The sequence below is a fragment of the Mesoplodon densirostris genome, chromosome 3 (genome assembly GCF_025265405.1).
Source record: "Mesoplodon densirostris isolate mMesDen1 chromosome 3, mMesDen1 primary haplotype, whole genome shotgun sequence".
In the NCBI taxonomy this organism is placed as follows: Eukaryota; Metazoa; Chordata; class Mammalia; order Artiodactyla; family Ziphiidae; genus Mesoplodon; species Mesoplodon densirostris.
The window spans coordinates 28,554,377-28,578,462 of record NC_082663.1 but is presented as its reverse complement, the minus strand read 5'-3'; the positions used below and the strand labels follow the sequence as shown (position 1 = coordinate 28,578,462).

Sequence of the window (24,086 nt, the reverse complement as noted above, 5' to 3'; positions counted from 1 at the left end):
ATTTCACAGACTAGGAATCTGTGGCTTCAGGAGGGAAAATGATGGAATAATAAGGATGATGTTTGTAGACACCCCAAAGCCATTCACAACCCCTTCACTATCCTCTACAAGAGAAGAGGGAAAGCTAGAAGACTTGCTAAACTGTATTCCTGGGAGCCCCAGTTCCAACCAAAGAGATAAAGATGGCAGCTTCACTGGGTCAGGCTTCTGGGAAGGATTTTAATTGGTACTGACCAAGCTGCCCTCGGCCCCCTGCCTTTCTGCCTTTCACTCTGCCCTCGAGCTCCCTGGGGTACAGCAGTCCTATCGCAACCATGCTGAGACAGCTGAGAGGAAGACAGGAGGAGTATAGCCCCTGGATTTCTTGTTAGGTGGGAGAAATAAATTCCTGTCCGTTTAAAACAAGGAAGTGACATTTTTTTTTCTTTTTCTTGTTTTTTTTTTTTTTTTTTTTTTTTTGCTACTTGCAGTGAAACTCATTTCTAACTGATAACGAGAACAGGTTATATTAAACTTATATCAGTATTTGTTCTGTGTAGGTACTTACACTCAACACTTTGTATGCATTTCCCTAATTTTATCTCCACAAGAAAATCCTACATGGAAATTTAAGGTTTTGATCTAATTCCTATGGATGTGCTAACAGATTTAGAGATAAGTAACTTCTTAAACTCAGACTGTACAATAAAGCCAAGAGTTAGCCCTGACCTGACTCTGCAGACTAAATATTAACCATGGAAACAGAGACTGGGATAGGCCCATTACCTTAAGAACAATGCATTGAATTTTGAATTTTACCTAAGGTGATGTTCATGTTTTTTTTAAAAATAGATGATTTTATGGCCAAGGAGCTCTGGTGGGAGGAGAAGAGCCCCCAAAACTGTTTGCATTATAACAAATGCTAGGTTTATTAAACTTATGTATCTTGCCTTTGGAAATCAATTTTTTAAACATTTAAGCATTCTGACAAAATTATTACGTTTAGTAAACAATTTATAATAAGTTGCAATTCCAAATTTAGTGTCACAGTTCCTAACCATTTTAACTAAAAGACAGAACATAAATGTACGGTAAATAGCAAACATTGCTACATTTAGCGTAGTCTAAAACATCAATGAAGTGGGTTTAATTCATTTTTAACAATTAATTCTATTCCTGTTTTCATACCTTTCTATAGTTATGGTAGCATATATTAATTTTAATGCCTTCTTATGTTTGATGTATATTTTGATATATTTGGAGATTGCAATATTACCTTATCAGAAAGTAAAAAAATACTATTTTAGACCAGATGAAGTTACAGAGTTTGGGTAATTATTTGACTGATTTTTGGCTGGGTTTTTGGTCAGGACTTCTTGTTTGGTTTTGGTTTTGTTTGTTTTTTTTCCCTCAAGCTGATCTGAGCCTGGTCATTAAACTGGGCTTCTTTTTTAAGTTAAATGTTACTTATTAAAGCAACAAAACATTTTTAAGTTATGCCTTTTGCTTAAGGTTTAGTATTTCTTAAAATCCGGCAAGGAACCGCACACATGCACATCACAAATCTCTTCTGCTCATGCACGTGTTCCATTGTCCAATCAGACCTCACTTACAAGGCACAAGTTCAGACATAACGTTATTAAGAGTTTTAAGACAGTGACAACAGAGCATTCAACCAAGTGTGAGGCCCAGGGTGACCGCACGGGACTCATACCCAAGGAGCCCTGCATGTAAATGGATTTTAGAAACTGGATTTTTTTAAATGGTGAAACTCAAATTTCAATCTACTCACAGAACATGAAATGCACCCAAATTTTTCCTTGACCTAAGAAATAATTTTTATCCTTCTTAGCAAGTTTTAGATTTCGCTTCTAATGATCACTTCGTAAGATCATTATCCAAAAATGTTGGGCTGCCCTATTTTAGCAGAATTGAAAATTCAGCCTTCGATTCAGTGAGTTCATTCAGTTCCCTAAGCTTCCTTCGAGAGTATTAATCAGACAGTGTGAGGGGAGAGTTCACCAGTCCATTAGTTTTAGAGTTTTCACTCAGCTGAAAAAAATGGATTGAAAAGCTAGAAGAAAAAAATCACACGAGCCCAACGAAAGGATGTGTCTAGGCAAGTGAGTGTACCTGAGATGGTGAAACACTCAACTCTGGATGTTATGGAACAGACGATGTTGGTATCTGGGAGAGAGACTCTCTGATAGTCGGGTTGACCTTTGAGAACTAAGACCATCCGTTGCTCCTCCTGCCTCTTGGGGCAGAGCCCTGTGTCACAGGCCCACCTAATGACATACCCAGAGCACCAGGAAAGACAGAGAGGCCAGACGAAAGGGCAGGGAAGCAGGACTTCAGAGCCCACCTTGTAAACTGCTTCATTAGCCCTGAACCTTCAATTCACAATGGCCGCTTTCGAGCGCAGCGTTCTTTCTGGCCTTGGGCACGCCTGTGGGTCATAGGTGTGCAGGTGCTGGGGGTCACAGCAGCAGGTCTGTGTGCTGCTGTTGTTTTTAGCACAGATTATTTACTAGGTATTCCTAAGACTCCATAGACCACTGTACTTACATTCCCTAGAAATCTGTTTCTTCCTTACTTCAGTTAGCCTGTCTAATCTTGAAGGATGTACAAATCCAGTATCACAGAAGCAAGATAAAGGGAAGTCTCAAAATGAGGGCCTCTCCTCATAGAGATGTGTCATGATTATCACAGGGGAAAGGAGACCTTTCCAGTTTTCTTGTTTGAGGGCCAAGACATTATTTATAAAATGAATATATGATGCTTATAAAAATGCAAGTGTATACAATAGAATGAAATAAAAATAAATTCTTCTTAGCCCACCACACTTATTCCTCAGAGGCGAGCGCTGTTAACTGCAGGTTTCCATTTGCGCACAAATGGACTCATATTTTGCCAGTTCTGCAATTTTTTTTTTTTTTTTTTTTTTTTTTTTTTTTGCGGTACACGGGCCTCTCACTGTTGTGGCCTCTCCCGTTGTGGAGCACAGGCTCCGGACGCGCAGGCTCAGCAGCCATGGCTCATAGGCCCAGCCGCTCTGTGGCATGTGGGATCCTCCCAGACCGGGACACGAACCCGTGTCCCCTGCATTGGCAGGTGGACTCTCAACCACTGCATCACCAGGGAAGCCCTCTGCAACTTTTTGACTGATGGAGCAGAACACGATGGCATTACGGCTCACCTCATTCCCCTTAGTGACTGCATAGCCTTCCATTATGTAAATGCAACTTAATTCATTTGTCCATTTCTTGCTGGATAAAAAGTTAATTGCCGCAATGAACATCCTTGACCTCTGTCACTAAGGTCAAGGTTCATTTTTATGAATGAGTTGATAATCTCTTAGGATCGAGTTGATCTCTTTGCCATTTGGTCCAAAGGTTTCTCCCTAACAGTATCAATCCCTGCCATGTCAGTTAATTAGTAAACATGGGTTAAGAGCCTTTGCTGAGTGTAATGATCTGCTGGTATTCATTAGGAAAGGTAAATGGTAATAACTACCACATTAAAACAACCAGATACCTTATTAGAGGTTTCAGTGTGCTATCCTCTGATAGTCCCCTCTGTGCAGAGACCAAGAAGGCCTTGGGCAAGAAGTAAGAGTCAGGGCTGGGATCTGAGCCCCTATGCATCTAACTCCAATGCTCATCTGAAGGAGAGCCTCCTCCCGTGCTTTTCAGTCCTCACCAGTGTGTGTCTGGTTCCTCCTTCTCACACTGTGGGCGCCAGTAGCAGCTGATCAATGCGCAGATGACTGGGGTGCCCTTGAGGACATTGCAGTTTGGTTGAGGAGCTTGTAAAATCCATAGTCTTGGAAGCATAGAGCCGGGAGGACCTCAGTAGGCATTGTACCAGCTTTGAACCAGGTTCATAGTCACAGAAAAGGAAAGTCATGGAACCACCTACTGACCTAGCAGGATATAGAATTCTTTATGGTAAACTGACAAGACAGTGATTATTTAGAAAATGGTAAAACAAAGCATGAGATCAGTGCAGAATTGATTAGAAATGGCACAATGGAATAATCTGAAGGAGAAGAGGATATTTCAGGAAAGATTGGTATATGTGTGGGAAAGAGAATTGAGCCAGCTTTTGTCTGCTCTGAAAGAAGATTGGAATGATAGAAGCACAGCTTATGGGGTAACTGCAAGGACCTTTAGAATTCACCAGGTCATGATAAGGAGGTGAAATCAGCAACCATAACAACTGTCATTTGTCAAGCACTTACTGTATACCAGGTACCACGCTGAGTGCTTGACATACAGTCTCTGTCTTAATCCTCACTATTAATTACCCTTCAAGGTAGGTATTATTATCCCCATTTTTCTGATGAGGAAACTGAGTCACAGAAAGGTTAAGTAACTTCTCAAGGTAATATTAGACTTTCATGAGCTAGAATCTGCTACATCTGCTCTCTATAGAAGTAATGGCTTTTACATCTGCTCTCTGTAGAAGTAATAGCTCCAGAGGCTAGTGATTCTCACCATATTTAAGACCCATGAAAGATTATCAAAATGGAGTCCAGTGGGTATTCTACCAAGTTTGCTTCTCAGATATGATCCATGAATAAATGCATTGCCTAATAACACGAAGAGTGGTTACTTTAAATATCTCATCAAAGCATTTCTTTTTTGTTAAAAATAATTCTGTACCTGTAGGTTAGGGGTTAATAGCGTGAGCTCTAAGGTAAACCATCAGCTTCTACTGTACCACTCATACTGTGAGATCTTGGAAAACTTAATCTCTCTGCGCCTACATTTTCTCTTCTAAATGGGGATAATAAAAGAACTAACATCATAGGGTAGTTGTGATGGTTAAAATGAAATCAGATAACCACTGCAAAGCACAAAAAGATCTGGGAAATAACGTTCAAGTAATACATTGGCTGTTATTTTAACAAAGCAACATTCCCTTAGCTCACTAAATAAACAAGACTAGCAAAAGCCTCTGGGTAGTTTCATCCTTCAGGGAGGGAGTCAAACAGCACAAGCCAGAGGGAGTAAAACTAAGGCAGACATTGGAACTTCACCGTTCTGGAATTCAGTGCAATGCTTGCCTTTGGATGGGGGTTTATTTGCTGTGAGGACCCATTTTTACAACCCTGAGAGTGAATGCCTTCTTAGAATTCGCACCCTCAGGCACCTCTAGTTCCAGCCCTCCCCAGCAGGCTGGAACAGGTAATTCCTTTAGAAAAGCTCCAGAATAATTCAGGGCTGCTTCGTCTTTGTGCTTCATGTGTTCAAATAGAAAATCTCAAATCTACATTCTAAAGCTCAAATCAAAGCTTTTGAAAAAGTGTTTCCCCGCCTCCATACTTTTACTTGATGTTTCCTGAAATGATTCCCTGGACTCAGCACACCTGGATGGATGCTCTCATCGCTCAGAGAGCAGAATTGCTCCCAGGTGGCTCTGTCTAAGCACTTCTATTCCAGTTCAGGCAGTCACAGAGCTAATCATGCTGCCAGGAAAGAAGATTTACAGTAATACTGAATTATGCCTTGTCTCCGGAGTCTGCTGGCCCTTTTCCGATGGCACTTTGTGATCTCTCCAACTCATTTTAACTTTATTCATTTTCTCAGACAACTTATCCACTGCAGTTTATATAAAATCAGTTGGTATTCTTTATTTGCTTTTACCTTTCTCCTTTAAGTTTTAAACAGATGCTTTAGAAATTGTCTCAAGTTCCTCCAGAGTTTCAGTGTTTGAGTTTTACTCTAAGTTATATTTGTGTAAGTTGTACACTTTTATTTCTTTACCACATGGACCAATGCATCCTTGAGCAGCCCTCCCTAGAGCTGTGCACACTGGCCTTGCATTTGGGGCCCATCCACACTGAGGTGGGTCCAAGGCAAACGGCCTTACGGGTGGTCTCATTGAGCCCTCAGCTGGTCACACCACCAAGAAACTAACAGCTCTTCCCCCAGTAAACAGACCCAGAAGAGATCCCAAAAGGATCTTTCTGAAGAGGATATTCTCAAATTTTTCACTTAAAGAGAAGAAGACGTAACATCAAAGAAAATTAACTATTTGAGTTCTTATCACATACAGATATTACCTATTAAAATTTTTAGGACAATTTATATTTTAAAAGTTACCTCTTTTTCTGGTTATTTGAAGTACCTATGTATAGATACACATTTTATTAAGTAAATCTTTAGAACAATTCTGTGCAGGAGATCACTCACCAGGAAACAGAAAATTAAACCTTAGAATGGATTCAGTGCAGGACCCAGCATGGTGTGATGGACCACTATGATAAGCAAGGTGGCTTCTGCTTTAGCAAAACAGCAGATCTTTTGTTTATATGTGGTTGTAAACCTATGTCCAAGGACTTCTTGGACTTGAGGAGAACAAGGGAGAATATTTGTTGGGGGTGGTTTATGATAGTGGCAGTGGTGTTAGTAATGAGCTGGCTGCACGGGAGCATCTCCCCTGGTGGTCTGCTTACTTTGCTGCAAAATAACAGGCAAACATTATGGAGTTTGTCTGGAGTCCTGCATCACTGGTTGCTATGACTTATTTTCTAGGTTAACTCCAGATGCTCACTGCCTTATTTTTATAAGCACAGTTCAACATGGGATTGAAAGGTCTCATCGTTTGTAACAAAAGGCGTAGCATTTTAAAGCAATCTTCCCGGTTTAATTTGTTGTAAAATGCTTTAAAAGAAGAAGATTGCATTACAGCATGTGTCACAGAAAGGTAAAAGATGGGAACCTCCAGATGAATGACACTTGGGGATTCATACATACAAAATCCTGGGGGAAGGGTGTGAGCAAGAAAGCTAACTTGCAAGGATTTGTCTCTTTTTCACTTCAGCACGTCCTTGTGAGCTCTACTGCCGACCCATAGATGGCCAGTTTTCCGAGAAAATGCTGGATGCTGTCACGGATGGTACCCCTTGCTTTGAAGGCGGCAACAGCAGAAATGTCTGTATTAATGGCATATGTAAGGTATTGGGTATGTTTCCTTAATCTACAACTTTATAAAACCATGATTTTTATTAATTCGGGAAGTCAGATGTGCTAATCTTTTGCTTTCGCGGTATTTGCATGTGGTCTGGTATTTTTATATGGTCTGTGAGACAAGACTTTTCAGTGTTCGTCAAAATCACAGTTAGGAACTGAATGTCCTCCTGCTGTCGTCCTCATTTCTTGATCTGTTGATGCGCTCTGTGATATTATTTTAGGCATGAAGCTGGGTCAAGTTGAAGAAGAACCAAATTAAAGGAGGAATTACTAGGAAAAGGCAACTCGGATTATTTCAGTGGTATTGAATTGTTTGTTGGTTACTTGCCAAGAGAGTTAGTTAAATTTGAGGAAAAACTAAAGTTAATAATTGTATAGTGTTTTTCACAGAGCATTTTGACATTTCATTCTCCATTGGTCACCAACATGAGCTCCTTAGGAAGAGAGATGGCATGACAGTTATAAACCAGGTCTTCTGATTTCGATTTAACTTTTTCACATTGACTCCATTAAAAAATTCTGCCTTTATATAAAGTACTTAGATCTGATTTTTTAATGCTTTTATGTGTACAAACATTGAAGAATTTATCCCCATTGCTCACAGTCTGTTTTGCAAGGAACTGATGAACAAGTTTTGTGATCCAACGCTCAGGCATAAATCTCAGTTTAAAGAGAAGGTGTTTTTAATCAGTGAAAAAAGAAACTATATACAAATACTCAATTAACTGTTAGTAAAGCATAATGGCTTAGTGCTCAGGCTCTAGAATATGAACCCCATACCACTATTTCCTAGCTGTATAACTCTATACATCTTTCTAAGACTCAGTTATCTTTCATAAAATTGGGATATTAACATATTTTAGATTAAATAAGGTCATATAGGTTAAGCCCTTAACAGAGCCCCTGGCACACAATAAACGCTTAATGTATTTTATTTGTTTTTGCAAATAATTATCACAATTTTTTCCACTGGACCAAATTGTTGCCATGAAAAGCTGCTGCCCATAAATTGTTAGCACCCTGGGAAGGTGAATTTATCACCTTTCAGTTACTGATGGACTTATTCCAGTAGCGACCAAGGCACAGGAGGCAACATGATGATTCCCAGGACTGAGTGAGCTAACAACAAGCCATAATCAGACTCTCAATTGGAAAGATCTCAGGCAGAATTCTCTTCCTGACACACTAATTACCACTGTAGCTACAAAGAGCCAAAAATAATTAATATATTTTAGGTTAGACCTGTTCCCTAGAGCAGGAAAAAGTTTATTTAGCTGATTTAGGCCCAAACAGCCCCATTGCCATTTAATACAGTGGTTCTCAGGCCTGGCTTCCTATTAGAATCAGCTGGAAAGCTTTTAAAACCTATTGATGCCTGGCTCTATCTCCACCCTATTATTTCAGAGTAGCTGTGATTTGGTCCTGAGCATTGGTTTTTTGTTTTGTTTTGTTGTTTTTGTTTTTTTGTTTTTGTTTTTTTGTGGTACGCGGGCCTCTCACTATTGTGGCCTCTCCCATAGTGGAGCGCAGGCTCCGGACGCACAGGCCCAGTGGCCATGGCTCACGGGCCTAGCCGCTCTGCGGCATGTGGGATGCTCCCAGACCGGGGCTCGAACCCGTGTCCCCTGCATTAGCAGGGAGACTCTCAACCACTGTGCCACCAGGGAAGCCCAGCATTGGTATTTTTAAAACTCCTCAGGTGATTGCCATATGCTGCTAGGGCTGAGAACTTTAGTAATCAAAAAATGAATGTGATGCTAAAATTATCTTTTAGACCTGAATACCTTTGCGTGCATAGAGACAGTATCTTTAGCTTGTGATGGAAAAAACAGATATTTTGAACGAAACATAAGGGGTCTTGGGTATCTCTCTTGAAACCAGTTAAATCAGCTTAATAGAATAAGCCAAATTCTCTCAGCTTGCCTTTTTCTTTCTGGAAACCAGGTAAGGCCTTAGAAGCTTTAATTACTTTCTGTCTACACCACACTGAGTTAAGTTTTTAAGCAGAAAAAAATATGTCAAATAAGTTTACCTTAATAGCCTAAATACAGTTTATCTTTTAAAGATCCAGACTGTAGTTATTTTCAGCTTTTGTTAGTCTTCTTATTCATTTACCACAGTTTTTTCAAAGGGAATTGAATGTGTATTGAAATAAAAAGTTACACCATCAGAAAAAAATATATGTGTGCCTAATTCATCTTTTTTGTGGATATGAAAATATTTGCTTATATTCATATAAATACTTGTATTTGCTTATACTCATATACTTAGCTGTCTATTTGGAAATTATGACATTTGCCAACATTTTGGCATCTTAGATTTGCAGATTTTGTTGTTGAGGAAATTATTGAATGTTGATCAGAACTGAACTTGTTTTAGGAAGTATCTGTCTGTGCCCCTCCCCCAATTTTTTAACTTGTACTGAACTCCTAAGCTGCTTTTTCTCTATTTATTGAATTTTTTTCTACTATTTCATTTACTTAACTGTATCTACACAAGGCCAAGATTTTTAAGTAAAGTGGTATTTACAGTTAAGTTATTTTCTCCTTTCCTTTTTTAATCACAAGTACAAGATGCAGTAAGCTTTTAAATATATGAGCAGATATTCCCACCCCTCTTCCAACTGTCCCAGCTCTGCAGTCTTACCTGCTGTCTTAAGACAGGCTGCTAACCATCCAACTTGCTCACCCCTTTCTCTTGGTAACCTTTGACTTTCAGTTCCTTCACTCGTCCCTTTTCTCCCAGTCAGCAAAGCTTTGGCTTCATTTCTTCCCCAAACAGCCTGGATGCCCTGAACTAGCACAGCAGCCATCCCCTAGGTTTCTCCTCTCAGCCTTCCATCAACCTCTTTCCCCAGGACCCTGATTCTGACCAACCCAACCACAATGATTTTTTGTTCTTACAAGCAGTCTACTATACACTTCTTAAAATAATAATTCAACTTTGTGAATGTGTGCCCTTACAAAGCCAGTGTCTTCAACCCCAGCTGAGTCCTTAACCTTACTCGACAATCTTCCTACCTGCCCTAAATTAGCTCCCCTTCCCATTGCTCTCATAAACTCTCCTGAACCTTCTTTGTTCTCTCTCAAGTTCATTTTGGCCATCTCAGTGATTGACTGAACACCCCAAAATCAATTTCTCTGGGTCAGATGTCTTTCTAGAAGGCCAAATCCTATCTCTTGGCCCTTAAAATTATGGTGAGGAAAGCATTATTGCTGCTGTCCCATTTATTAAAGGACAACATCATTTACCTGTTCTTCTCAGTTAAGCATAACTGGCATTATCTTCACACTAAAGTTTCATTAGCTGGGAATGAATCTCCTCTTGAAACCAGGCATCTTTCCAGTCTCTACCTTTGCCAAGGGACTGTAGAAAGAAATGACGACATTCTAAGTGGATTAGGTCAAGGCACCAGTTGGTATTTCAGTCCTGTTACTTGAGAATTTACTAAGTAAAACAGTAAAACTCATAAGGAAGAAATGAGAACTGGTAAGAATACGTATTACTTATTCACTCACGTAGGGCTGAAAGCCTAGTTGAAAGACTGGGACCTGACTTCTCTAAGTAATACTCAAGATAGGATGCTCTTCAGTTCAAATGACAGGGTCAAGAATTGATGATACGCTTCTTCATGGGAAAGGAAATAGTCATCGGAATAAAGAGGCAACCTACAGAATGGGGGACAATATTTGTAAACCATATATACAATAAGGGGTTAATACCTAAAATGTACGAGAAACTCCTACAGCTCAACAGCAGAAATACAAATAACCTGATTTAAAAAATGATCCAAGGACTGGAATAGACGTTTCTCCAAAGAAGATACACAGATGGCCAACAGGTATATGAAAAAGTGCTCAACATCATTAAACATAGAGACATACAAGTGAAACTCATGATATATCACCTCATACCTGTTAGGATTGCTATTACCAAAACACAAAAGATAATAAGTATTGGTGTGGATGCGGAGAAATTGAAAACCTGTGCACTGTTGGTGGGAATGTACAGTGGTGCAGCCATTATGGAAAATAGTATGGAGATTCCTCAAAAAAATAAAAATATTTACTTAAATTAAATTAAAATATTTATTTTTTAATTAAATTAAAAATACTTAATTTTTACCATATGACCCAGCAATGCCAGTTCTGGGGTATATATCCAAGAGAATGAAATCAGGATCTTGAAGTGACATCTGTACTCCCGTGTTCATAACAACATTATTCACTAGCCAAGATACGGATGGAACCAACACAGATGTTCATCAACAAATGGATAAAGAAAATGTGGTATATCCATACCATGGAATATTACTCAACTTTAAAAAAGAAGGAAATCTTGATATTTTGACAACATGGATGAGCCTGGAGAACGTTATGTTAAGTGAAACAAGTCAGTCGCAGAAGGATAAATGCTACAGGATTCCATTTATATGAGAATCTAAAATAGTCTAACTCATCGAGGCAGAGAAGAGGATGGTAGTTGTCAAGGAAACAGTGGAGAGTTGCTGTTCAACGGGTATAAAGTTTCATTTATGCAAGATGAATGAGTCCTAGAGCTCTGCCGTGCAATGTATTGCCTGTGGTTAACAACACTGTATGTGCCCTTAAAATTTTGTGACGAGGGTAGGTCTCATGGTAAGTGTTCTTACCACACACATACACAAAAGGGACACAAGGAAATTTTTGGAGCTGATAGATATGTCTATTGCCTTGATTGTGGCAATGGTTTCACAGGTGTTTGTATGAGTCTAAACTCATCAAATTATAACATTAAATATGTGTAGTATTTTATATATCAGGTACAACCACAAGAAAGCTGTTTTTTAAAGAAAGAAATAATGATAGGAAATTAAAGGGATTTTCTTTTTTTAAAAAGAAATGCAGCCTGTTGGGAGGCTATCTGGCCTCCTTAGAGGCACATTGGAGGAGAGCCATACTGGATCAGAGCCCCTCTGATCCGGCTGAAGGCAGAAAGACAGTGTTGCTGTGGCCCTGTTGCAGAGCACAGGACGTGGAAGAGAGGAATGTCTGTTCATTTTCCCCTGAGAGCCTTACGTTTTATGTGTAGCAAGGAAGACGGGCTGCTGCCATCCTAGGCCTTCGGTTATGTACTCAGTTCGGTGTTGACTGTGCTGTGCGCAGCTGATGGAGGAACAGAAGCGTGAAGTCTCCACAAGAACCACGCACTATGCCATGGGCCAGCCTACTGGGGGGTGTGTGTTTCCTTCCCTGCCCCTGCTCCGCAGGGATGCAGGCAAATATTGCTGGGGGAGAAAGATGGGCTCAAGGTATTTGTTTTTTCTGGCTTTCTTTCCTTTTTCCTTCACATTTTTTATCCATCCCCTCTTGGTAGAGATTTTTTTTTAAACACTTCAGTATGTTGCAAAGTATGTTTCCCTGGCTGGTTCCAAATCAGTGAAGGAATGACGGTCACTGAGAATAGGATTTGTAAAGGTCAGCTTATTAGAGGATGCTCAAGCTTGACGTAAACATATCACTTGTGACGGGTTGGCATTTTGCTTATAACCAGTGAAGGCACACACCCAGACAATTTCTTTCTTTTCCATTGTGATTAGCGTTGTTAAGTTTTTTTTAATCTCTTAGCAGTTTATTTTTCCCAACTGGGTCAAGTAGCACCGTCTTTGGATCTAAAGGAAGTTAGACATGGTTAACCTGAGTAATGGTGCTATTTTTTGTCTGTAGGCCTTAATTCTCTGTTTAGAATTTAGGTGGAGGGAGGGTGTATTTAAAGACCTAAATGGTTCTTCCCTTCAGTCGATTTGAGGTGGCTTTAAAATAAGAAAGGAAATTATCTTTGAGAGAGAGAAAAAACTACCTGGGCACAATTCTTCTTCCCAAACAGAAAAGAAAAAATCCAATTAATATAATATGGTGTAGGGACTTCGCTGGTAGTGCAGTGGTTAAGAATCCACCTGCCAATGCAGGAGACATGAGTTCAAGCTCTGGTCTGGAAAGATCCCACATACCGCAGAGCAACGAAGCCCATGTGCCACAACTACTGAGCCTGAACTCTAGAGCCTGTGAGCCACAACTGCTGAGTCCATGAGCCACAACTACTGAAGCCCACATGCCTAGAGCCCGTGCTTTGCAACAAGAGAAGCCACCACAGTGAGAAGCCCGCACACTGCAAAGGAGAGTAGCCCCCGCTCGCCGCAACTAGAGAAAGCCTCCACGCAGCAACGAAGACCCAGTGCAGCCAAAAATAAATAAATACATAAATAAATACATAAATAAAAATTTTAAAATATATATAATGTGGTGTAGTTTTTCCTCTTTCTTCTACCACTGAAATGTGGTTAAGGAATATAGGCCGTAAAAGAGAGCAAGGAACAAAGGACTTCAGTGGAAGTTCACGTGTTTTCCATGACTTTCCATCTGAGTGTTAACAATTCTCTGGTATTTGATGCTACCAAACACCCCAAGTTTAATTACTCTCCTTTTCCAGAATGGGAATTGGATGGGAAAGTCTTGGCCGTATTGGTGGCTGGAGGAGAAGGAACCAGTGGAGAGGGAAGGATGATGATTTGGGAGGACCAATGGACAGAACACTGAGAAGTGGTCAGGTCCAGAGCACAGGAACAAGATCAGGCCTGGCTCAGGGGAGAAATGACCAGTTCCTCCTCCGCAGCTGGAGGGAAGGAGGTCAGGATGGCTGGGATATGGCTACATGTGACAGGTGGTGGGGCTGGGGTCATAAGAGGCTCCAAAGGATCTGCTGATGGGTCTGCAGGTCCGAGATCTCATCCCTCATGGGACTGGAATGGTCTCAGCATGAAGCCAGGATTTCCCCCAGGGCTGCCAGTTCAGACAGGAACCAGAGAGAACATCCCCAGTAAGGGAATGAACAACTAAGTATAAGTAGAGTCATTCCATCATCCCTGGGAATCTCATTAGAGAGGAGGGGGCATGAGGTTTGCACATCTGAAAGGGATTTGCTGCTCCACCGACAATAATTCCAAGACATTTTCATGGTTCCATTTTTGGAAGTGTGTTCAATTCTGCCTCTCAGGGGAAATTGCAGATGCATTCAGTGTGTACCTCTTTCCCCTCAAAGCAAGTATTTCCTTTAGTGTCAGTGGGTGCTTTGGGTATTCTTCTGGCCACTACCAGGAAGAGGAAACATTTATCTTGTATCTGCCCCCACCACAATTTCATCCAGAGCAAAAGGGGGGAGAAGGAGGAGTCAAAAGTCCAGGGCAGGTGTGGCCCCTCCTGCCTGTGTCATTCGTCCTCAACCTCTCTTCCCTGCAGATGGTCGGCTGTGACTATGAGATCGATTCCAACGCCACGGAGGATCGCTGTGGTGTGTGCCTTGGGGATGGCTCAGCCTGTCAGACTGTGAAGAAGGTGTTTCAACAGAAAGAAGGATCTGGTAATAAACAAATAAATAATTGAGGTGGCAGGGGACTGAGAATGAAGGTCAAGATGGAGTGTTACTCTTTTTAAGCAGATTGTGACTTTCACAGAATTCAAAATGGGTATAGCTTTCACTACAAAGGGATAAAGGTTCCTTGGCAGTTTTAGGAAAGGGGTTGAATGCTAAGCAATTACAGGAAGCATCACGTTGCACTAGGGATCAAAGATGGCTTAGTGGCTGTGCACAGGACCAGGCTTAAGAGTGTGATCCTTGGAGAGGATCCAGGGCTGAAGGCCAATGGACCTAGACCTGGGGGAGAGAAGAGATGAAAAGCTGGCTGAGGAGGATGCAGACATAGGAGTGGGTTCTGTAACTGAGGGCAGAGAAGCCAACAGTGGGTTTAAAGGCAGAAGAGTCGGGGTGTAGCTCCAGGACCAGAGGAGAGGCGAGGCAGGGTTGCTTCAATTTGCTCTTATTCCCAGTTCCTCCCTGTAAGGGAGTCCCAGCCAATGGTGCCTTAAGGCTCTCCAGGTGGCTTCTCCCACCTAACACGCCCTCCTTACTCACATCGCACTATTCCTTTCCCATGATTACCTTTTTTCGAGGTTTCTTCCTTGTGCAGCTTTGGGCTGCTGATAATCCTCATCCCAAATCAGCTGTGACCCTGCAGACTGTCTTCAGTGAAGACAGTTCCCATGATCCCTTGGCACCAGCAGTTGCTGAAGGCATCTTGAGAGGAGGCTAAGTTAGGCCTGGAGATCATGAAGACAACTGAGAGCATCTTAGTTTAGTCCCCCTCATCCCCTCCTCCCCAAGAAATACCCTGAGACAAGAATTCAGGTACCATTAGTTTGTATGGAGGTCGGAGAATCCTGGGAAACACCAGCAGGGCATTGGAGGCAGTGAAACAGAGAAAGGAAGGCAGCCAGAAAGGGAGTGTCATTAAGCCAGTTATTATATAGGAGCCAGTGTAGAAGTTGTACTTCCAAAGTTTCCCCACCCAGGAGGGAAGGCGTTGAGACAGTACACACCAGCTCCCACTAGTCATTGCTTGACGCTGCTTTGGGGAGGTGGGCGGATCTGGTTGTTAATTCTCTAAATTCCAGGGAATTCAGGTGCTGGAAATAGGGTGGCCAGGGTGCACCACCCAGGTAGAGCCAGAGGGGATGGGGCAGTATCCCATGCTGGGGCTGGGGTGATGCCTAAGGTGGAAGTGAGATATAGTGGAGCACCTCCCTTCTAGACTTGCTTAACACCCGGGATGAAGTTACTGAGTATGCCCCTGAGTATCGGGTGTAGTTATTAAATGACCTATTTTTCCCTAGCACACATCACCAAAATTTGGACTTAATCCATTGACTTCCTAAAACTACCCCTCTAGACTCCTCTGGCCTTAGTTGGCTCCTCTAGACCTCACCAATGCCAGGCCCTCTGACCATTGAATCAAGTCCTGGTCTTATTCACACTGGCCTGCTTTGTTTTGATGCTGGGAACAAGGGACCACATTCTCTGAGCATTCTGGAACTCTCCTACGACCAACTGCATCACTTAGTGCCCAAACCACCAGCCTTGATTCCTACCTCTTTTACTTAATCATAACCAGAATGTGCTCAACTTTTGTTTGAAATCTTTTTGTGGAACTAGAACAGTTACCATATAAAATTCACCTTTAATTTTATATTTTAAATGATACATTTGTATATCTATTGAGTAGGTTTGATGCACATAGTAATTTTAAGTCTTTTGGCACAAGAAGTTAATTCAATTTCCACTGTCTGATATACCTCACATACAATTTTTCACTTTATCAATTCAGCATGTTGAAAAAAAAATCTATAATCTAAAAAGCAGAGGAAAGACACAGAATGTCCCTGTTCTTCAACTCATGCTGCCAGTATCCATATCTTTAGAATAGGAGATTGCTGAAATGGAGTAAAAGCAGCAGCTGCCTGGAATTATGTGTGTACCTGACCACCTGGATCCCATCTACTTATGGATTCTGTGTGTTTATGTGCTTAGTCCTTCCGGCTGTAGCTCCCTAGACTCTGCCACTGATCTTTATGGTCAAAAGATTAAATTCATATAGAGTTAGGAATTAACAACAATTACAAATTATGCTAAAATTACCATCTTAATCCCACAATGAGGCATGTTCTGGTTTTGCTTGCAGCTCCCTAGGCTCTGTGACAAAATGAAAATGATCATGAACGAATGGAACCCATTAAGAACACTCACAGCACAGGTTGGCGGGCTGTGGCCGCAGTGTGGGTGTAGGGTCTATACAAGTCTGGGCAGTGGGGCATGAGACCCTTTTAGGAAGAAATGATACGGCTTCATGACTCAAAGTTGCTCCTAGGCTGTTCCGTAAGGTTCAATTTCTTTGCTGTAGATTCAAGAGAAAATAGGGACCTTCCTAAGATTTTAGGGAGGATGAATGACGTGAGGAGGTCAGTGTCATAGAAAGACTAGTTTGCCAGCAACATACAAAATTGCCCGGAATAGGAGAGCCCGGTGCTGGGAACCCAAACATTAACCCAGGTTCAGGAGATAAGGGCCTGGACTAAAGAAGTTCATGTAAAGGGGATGAGAATCATATAAGAAAACATTCCAGAGACAGAATCAGAGGCAGAAGGTAGGACATAATGATAAGAGATGACATGGCTTTCTTGAAACCATGTTTACCAAAATACCACCTTACTTGGAGACTGTCCTATGTCATGCTTTCCAGGAAACCTTGAGTTGGAAGGGGTAGGGAGAGTAACTGGACATATTACACAGGAGTTTTCCCATCAAAAGAGCTGAAAGACCTCCAGGGCTCAGGGCTGTGAGGAAGCATTTAGGGTCAGGAAGCCCCTGTCGGTGTATATTCCCTCTGCTATGTTTCCACTGGTTTCTAGCAAGAGGATTATGGTTGCTCACAGTGTGTTCCAAGACTCCAGGCCCCTTACAACCCTCTTTTGAAAAAATTGAGGCTAAAACTCCAAATCCAGGGCAGTTTAATTCTCAGTACATCTGTCTGGCAAATGTATTTGTACGTAGCTCTTCCTCCCTGTGATTTGTGAGCAGGTCAAATGCAGTTTTGGATCTGAACCAGACAGCAACGCATCACTGCTGTCAAGCCAGGCTTCAGAAGATGGATCTATATTTCCCAGGAGCCCCCTCACAGAAACCATGCCATCTTGGCCTGCAGTGAGGATTGTCTTGCTTGCCACACACTGACAGCACAAATTAAAAAAAAAAAAAAAAAAGACAAGATGGTAGTTGTAGTTAAATTGCCTGGGTTAACAGTATGACCTCTTTATAAACACATTTTTATTTGAAGTGACAGACTGGAAACCGAATATGCCAGTGGGTAAATCCTTTTTTTAGAATAGTTGAATAAGATGCACATTAGCACCAATAATCCATTGTCACTCTTATGATATGTCTTCAGAAGTGAGGCAGGTCTTCTGCTCCGTCCTCAAAGGCCCTGAATATTCTTTTAGCTCAAGGTGTTCAAGACTCAGTAATGGGATGGTTTCTCCAGGTGGTCTCCATGGGCCTAGAGGCTCCTTCTTTGAGGTCAAGATTATGTTTTCCACTTCCCCCAATACTGGTGCAAAAGAATCGTGTTTGCTGAGGAAAATGGAAGAAAAGTGATTTACTGAATGAATATATTCATCGTTCTTAATACTTTGGAGATATTCTTACCAACCCTGAAAATCTGACCTTGACATAGAATGAATGTCTCAATAACCTTTAACCCCCTACAACTTTTTACTATGATTCTCATTTCTGTAAAGAAGACCCATGAGGATGAGATATTCAAGGGGATTTTTTTCATCTCTGTTCTACCTATCACATTTTTTCATTAAAAACGCTGCATTAGGTGTTGGTTAGCAAAGCCTGGTTATAGATGTGTGTGTGTGTGTGTGTGTGTGTGTGTGTGTGTGTGTGTGTGTGGCCGTGTGATGTGGCATAGATTTCTTCCTCTCTTGGGAACTCAGTTTCCTCATTTTATAGATAAAGAGATTGATGGTCACTCCCTTCCACCTAAATGTCCATTAACAGTTGGCTTATTAAATAAATGGGTTTATGTCATTTTGGCAGTTGTTGAAATGCTAAAAAATGTGGAAAGATATGTAAGCTATATTAAATTTAAAAAGCAATAGTTAAAATAGTTCACATAGTATGATCTCACTTGTTTAAAAAAGTATGTGTATGTGTGTTTATACATGCAAAGAAAGGTTTTTGAAGAGAATCCAAGGAACTATTAACTGTAATTATCTTTGGGACATAGGACTCTGGGTGGAGGGAAATGGAAACTTTTACTTTTCATTTTATACTCCTCTCTATTGTGGGCTATTTTGTCATGTGTAAAGGAGTCTGGTGGCTATGTTATGGTTCTTTTTGACTCCAAACACCACAATTTTATCTTTTGGGTTCCTCTTAGATACTCTTTTGCAAAAATATATTACAAATATGTATTGCTTTTGCTCATGGCTAAAGCTGCCTCCGTTTACATCTTTCTACAAACTGTCCGGAAGCAGCAATTATATTCAATGAAAGCTTTTATTTTAAATTTGATGTACTTCGCCTTTTGATAAGACAGAATCTACACAAAATATTTCTAATTTTAGATTTTCTTAAGTGGAAGATAAAAGGCAAACTCTTTTGGGTTTTTCTCATCTAGTTCTCACTGTTTTTTGTTTTGGCTTGGTTTTTTGTTTGTTTTTAAACAAAGCATATGGTGGTTGCCATATTCTTTAATGCTAGTTGACTTTATGCGTGAGCTCTGCTATGAGAAGCTCTGCTATGCTGCAGGGAACAATGCTCCAAAGGCATTTTAAACAATTGCATCACCCTCAATTACATGTGATTAAATATATTCCCTGAGCTAGTTGTAACTTAATAGTTTCAATCAGCTGTCTCAGGCAAGTGTGTGAGGACCCAGTGGAATTTAATCAAGTACTTCAGGCCCCATACTTCACTCCTTTGGATGGGAGCTGCCAGTTCGAAAAAATAGAACTGAGGTTGTGGCCTGTACTCAGCTTCTGACTAAATCATTCCTGCTGGCCAGATGTGGGTTTTAACTCCCAGGATCCCATGCTATGTTAATGTCTGAGGGAAAGAGAGCAGTCAGGGCACTTTTAGGTGACAGAGATGAGGGTGTGTTTGTTAGTCAAAAAAAAAAAAACTTAGTGTATATCCAGTAGAAAATGATCAAGGTCTTAAAATCAAGTTTTGTATGGAAAAGGTAAAGGAACAGAGAACATTTAGCTTAGAAAAGATCAAAATAATTGATTAGTAGAGCTGGGAGGGATGTCAGACATCATCTCATTCAAGCTCTCATCTCATTCAATGTCCTTCATTGTGCAGATGACATTCAAAGAAGTTAGGTAAGTCAATGGACATCATGGAGCTCGTTCTTGGCAGTGCAGAAACTAGAATCGGATGTCTGACTCCCATGCCTCAGTACTCCTTGCTCAATGCCAGCCCCAGCATCTTTCCATTCTATCACAGCTATGAGATGATGGCTCTTTTGAAGCATAAACAGGATGAATGCATAAAGGGCTTAGCCTAGAGCCTGGCAAAGAGAGGCAGCCATTAGGTGTTCATTCCATTTCTCCCCAGTAGGTCTCCTACGGTAACAACCGATAAACAAGGATAAGACTGTAGCTAGAATTGATCATGGTCTTTAAATAGATGTCCTCTGTGCTTTTTCAGAATGTTGGATTAGAACACATGAGAACAGCAAAAGTTTATATTTCATCAAAACATAAGAAAAAAATGTGAAAAAAACCCTTTCTAATGAATATAATTGTCCAGCAATATAAAAAGCTGTGCTCAGAGCTGAGTTTCTCATCACAAGCTGTATTCAAGAGCGCCAGGTGGCAATCAATCCAAGATTCCCTCCAGAATTCTCTTAATGAATTTAAGCTATGATTAAATTACTTCTAAGAGTCTGTCTTTAGAATGAGGATGAGCGAAAGGATGTAGCCACTGCAATGTTTAGGGAGATTAATCTGATAGCAGCAACAAATGCGGAAGCAGAAATGCTAATGGGAAGCTGGCTAGGGGCTGTAACATTTTGAACTGTCAACAGAAAATCACAGAAAAATAAATGCTGGATCAACCACAAAAGATTCAGAGTTCAATCTGCATTTATTTCACCTCTCGTCTCATAAAACTGATTACATAATGAGTCACAAGGCTCCTGAGAATTCTACTCATGGCCAAGCTTTGAAAGTTCCCCGTAATTAGTGCATCTGCCAGTCCCAGCAATCACCCAGCAGGAAGGCAAGGGCACTAACTGATGGAGACGCTGGGAAGAGGATGGATGATGCATCAGAAACAGACTGTGTTCAGCTAAGCTTGCATGCCTCTCTTCTCTCCTTAGGTTATGTTGACATCGGGCTGATTCCGAAAGGAGCCAGGGACATACGGGTAATGGAGGTTGAGGGAGCTGGAAACTTTCTGGCCATCAGGAGTGAAGACCCTGAAAAATATTACCTCAATGGAGGATTTATTATCCAGTGGAATGGGAACTACAAGCTGGCAGGGACCGTCTTTCAATATGACAGGAAAGGAGACCTGGAGAAACTGATGGCCACAGGTCCCACCAATGAGTCAGTGTGGATCCAGGTAATGCAGAAGCAAAGGAAACTGCTGACATGTGCACTAGTTAGGATCTTTCTAATTTTCTTTTCCAAGGTGTTTGCTAGGGGATATTCATTAAGAATCCTTAAACCTTCTCTTAGCAAGGAACAGGGAGGGAAGTGAGATATTAGTGTATGCTGCTAATTCTTTATTGCCTAAAATTGGCAAAACCCTTGTGATGAAATGCCACGGGCCCTAAAATCATCTGTTGATTTTAGTTTCCAGTATGGTTGACAGGCTATTTATTTCAGAGTGAGTGTTCCTCAGGTATAAAAGGGATGCTACCAGTCTATGTCAGCCTGGCATGAGTTTCCAAACAGCTTTCCAGCAGTGGTGATGAACTGACATGGTTCTTTCACATGTTATCATGTGGTTGTCCTCAGGCAAAAGGTTTGACTTCGTGAAACTCTTGCAGAAGAGAGGGGTAAAGACGTAGCATGTGCTCTTCAAAGGCACAAGTGATTTGTCTTCCATACTAGCAAAGAACTGTAGAAAAGGAGCAGGATAATTATACCAGCAGAGCAAGTCAGGTTGGGGATGATGGATGGCCCAAGACAGTCACATCTAACTGTAATTCAGAAGTTAGAAGGAAGTCATTTCAGAGCCAGAGATCAGAGCATTCACAGAAGCTGGAGGTCAATGCTTGACAGCTATGATCCATAAATGTCAGGAGACCTTACATCTTATAGGCCCACCCCAAGGAGCAACCAGTCTACCGCCTCTAAGTGTGAGATTAATACATTTCAAACATGTGGTAAGTAGATTGCCTGCAGGAGAGGGAAGTGAGGGGAGGGTCCCAAATTCTGTCTCCAATTTTATGCCTTGGCTAAAACCCATGACCATTTTAATCCCAGAACTATATGCTTTCAAGAAAACTAACCAGCCTCAGAGCTAGAGAAGGACACCATAAAGCAACAACAACGGCAACAAAAGTTACTGTTTACTGAGTGCTAGCTATATGTCAGACACGATCTAATCATATCTAGTCACATTACTTTCGTTTGTTTAACCCTTAAAAGCACCCTATTAGTCATGCTATGATTATCCTCACTTTGTAGATGGGGAAAGTAAGGCACAAAGAGATTAAGTAACTTACCCATAACCACAAAGTTAGTAAGTACGCAAGGGCACAAGGTGACCTACCAGCCTATTGTTGGAAAGGACACTCTGGTCATTCCCTCAGAGTAATTCCCGTATGATTAGGCCTCCCATGAATACCCATGAGAATTCAGTCAAGAAATAATAGAATAGGAGCAGCTTAACTATAGACATATGTAGACATGCAGGTGGAAGTAGAGGTATTTATTTAATGGTATGTATTCCAGTGCACACCTCCATGACTACTTTAAGATGATGGACATTGTACAGCATTTCTATATGACTGTGGTTGGCAGTATAAAGTCACAACAGAGTTTGACATGACCCCGCTCTTGTCTTTTAGCTTCTATTCCAGGTGACTAACCCTGGCATCAAGTATGAGTACACAATCCGGAAAGATGGCCTTGACAATGATGTGGAAAAGCTGATGTATTTCTGGCAGTATGGCCGCTGGACAGAGTGCAGTGTAACGTGTGGGACGGGTGAGAACAGCTCCTCTCTCTATGAATCCATGTCAGCTTCAGAATAGGCCATGGAGGAAGTTTAAGCCAGCAGTTTGCACTCTTGCCTCTAGGTCTGCAGGGTTCCACAAAGATGGCCCAGGGACCTCTATGGGGAGTAAATGTGTTGATCATGGTCTAAAGAAAGAGGCACTTTTTCTTTTATCAGTTTTACATACTGTCCTCCATGAAAGGTTTTGTTTGCAGAAAGGGTTACATGTCTTTTTTGAAAAAGCAGACCAGAAAGGTTTATAACTTCTCTGGTTGAGGACCTGAGGACCACAAAAGTCAAACCACCCACCAGAGGTATCCTTTAAATCACGGCCAAGGGCCTCCCTGGTGGCGCAAGTGGTTGAGAGTCCGCCTGCCGATGCAGGGGATACGGGTTCGTGCCCCGGTCTGGGAGGATCCCATATGCCGCGGAGCGGCTGGGCCCGTGAGCCATGGCCGCTGAGCCTGCGCGTCCGGAGCCTGCGCGTCCAGAGCCTGTGCTCCGCAACGGGGGAGGCCACAACAGTGAGAGGCCCGCATACCGCAAAAAAAAAAAAAAATAAATAAAAAATAAATAAATAAATAAATCACGGCCAAATCCAGACCATAACCATCTCTCCTAATTCCTAGCCCAGTGTTCTTCTGTCTCCAATTTACCAGTTTTTCATAGCTACAAGAAAAACAGTTTTCTCTCATAAATCAAGCATTGGAGAGATTCCTTGCTGTCACGTATGTCAGGATGGGACAAGTTCTGCTATGGTAACAAAGAAATCAAAATCTTAAGAACACAATGGAGGTTTATTTTTTTTATTTTATTATTATTTTTTTTTTGCGGTATGCGGGCCTCTCACTGCTGCGGCCTCCCCCGTTGCGGAGCACAGGCTCCGGACGTGCAGGCTCAGCAGCCATGGCTCACGGGCCCAGCCGCCCCGCGGCATATGGGATCCTCCCAGACCGGGGCACGAACCCGTATCCCCTGCATCGGCAGGCGGACTCTCAACCACTTGCGCCACCAGGGAGGCCCTGAAGGTTTATTTTTAACCCAGTCTAAATCTGGCACAGATTAGATAGCCCTGGTTCCTCATGTAGCTGAGACATCTGAAATTGCCCCACAGGGGAAGGGAGAAATTGAAAAGGCAGACTGGGCCTTAATAACGGCCTTGGCCTGGAGTGACACAAACCACTTCTGCTCATGTTTCTTTGGTTGGCTTCAGCCCTGTGGGCCCAATCCAACTTCAGAGAGAGGCTGGGAACTGTAAAGGAGTATGTGTTTGTAGAGTGCGGACTCTTGTGGCCGCAGTGCTAGATGAACATTTCTGGGGCCTCTGGGGGCAGGGGTCGGGCCTGTTCTGGTACTTGGGGCTCTTCACTCATTTGGGGGCTTTCATAGTAGACTCTGCCTCTCTTTCTCCTTTTGCATCCTGTCCAAGTCTGTTCGGGAACTTTCTGCCTCTATTGTTACTGCTGCCTATAAAACTAGGGCAGCTATTGGCTGAAGTGCCAGAATCAGCAATATAGC

The 24,086-nt window shown here is 41.7% G+C and overlaps 1 protein-coding gene across 4 annotated transcripts in view; it reads left to right on the top strand.

Moving 5' to 3' along the window:
- The window catches only part of ADAMTS12 (ADAM metallopeptidase with thrombospondin type 1 motif 12), a 418,668-nt gene that overhangs the window by 276,442 nt on the left and 118,140 nt on the right, over window positions 1-24,086 (top strand). For 3 of the 4 annotated variants that reach the window (XM_060092772.1, XM_060092769.1, XM_060092773.1), the window contains exons 13-16: window positions 6,811-6,944; window positions 14,234-14,354; window positions 20,719-20,963; window positions 22,420-22,558. In XM_060092772.1, coding sequence (XP_059948755.1) covers window positions 6,811-6,944; window positions 14,234-14,354; window positions 20,719-20,963; window positions 22,420-22,558 — 639 coding nt within the window. The remainder of the gene's footprint in view (window positions 1-6,810; window positions 6,945-14,233; window positions 14,355-20,718; window positions 20,964-22,419; window positions 22,559-24,086) is intronic. The other variant, XM_060092771.1, reaches the window with a different exon arrangement.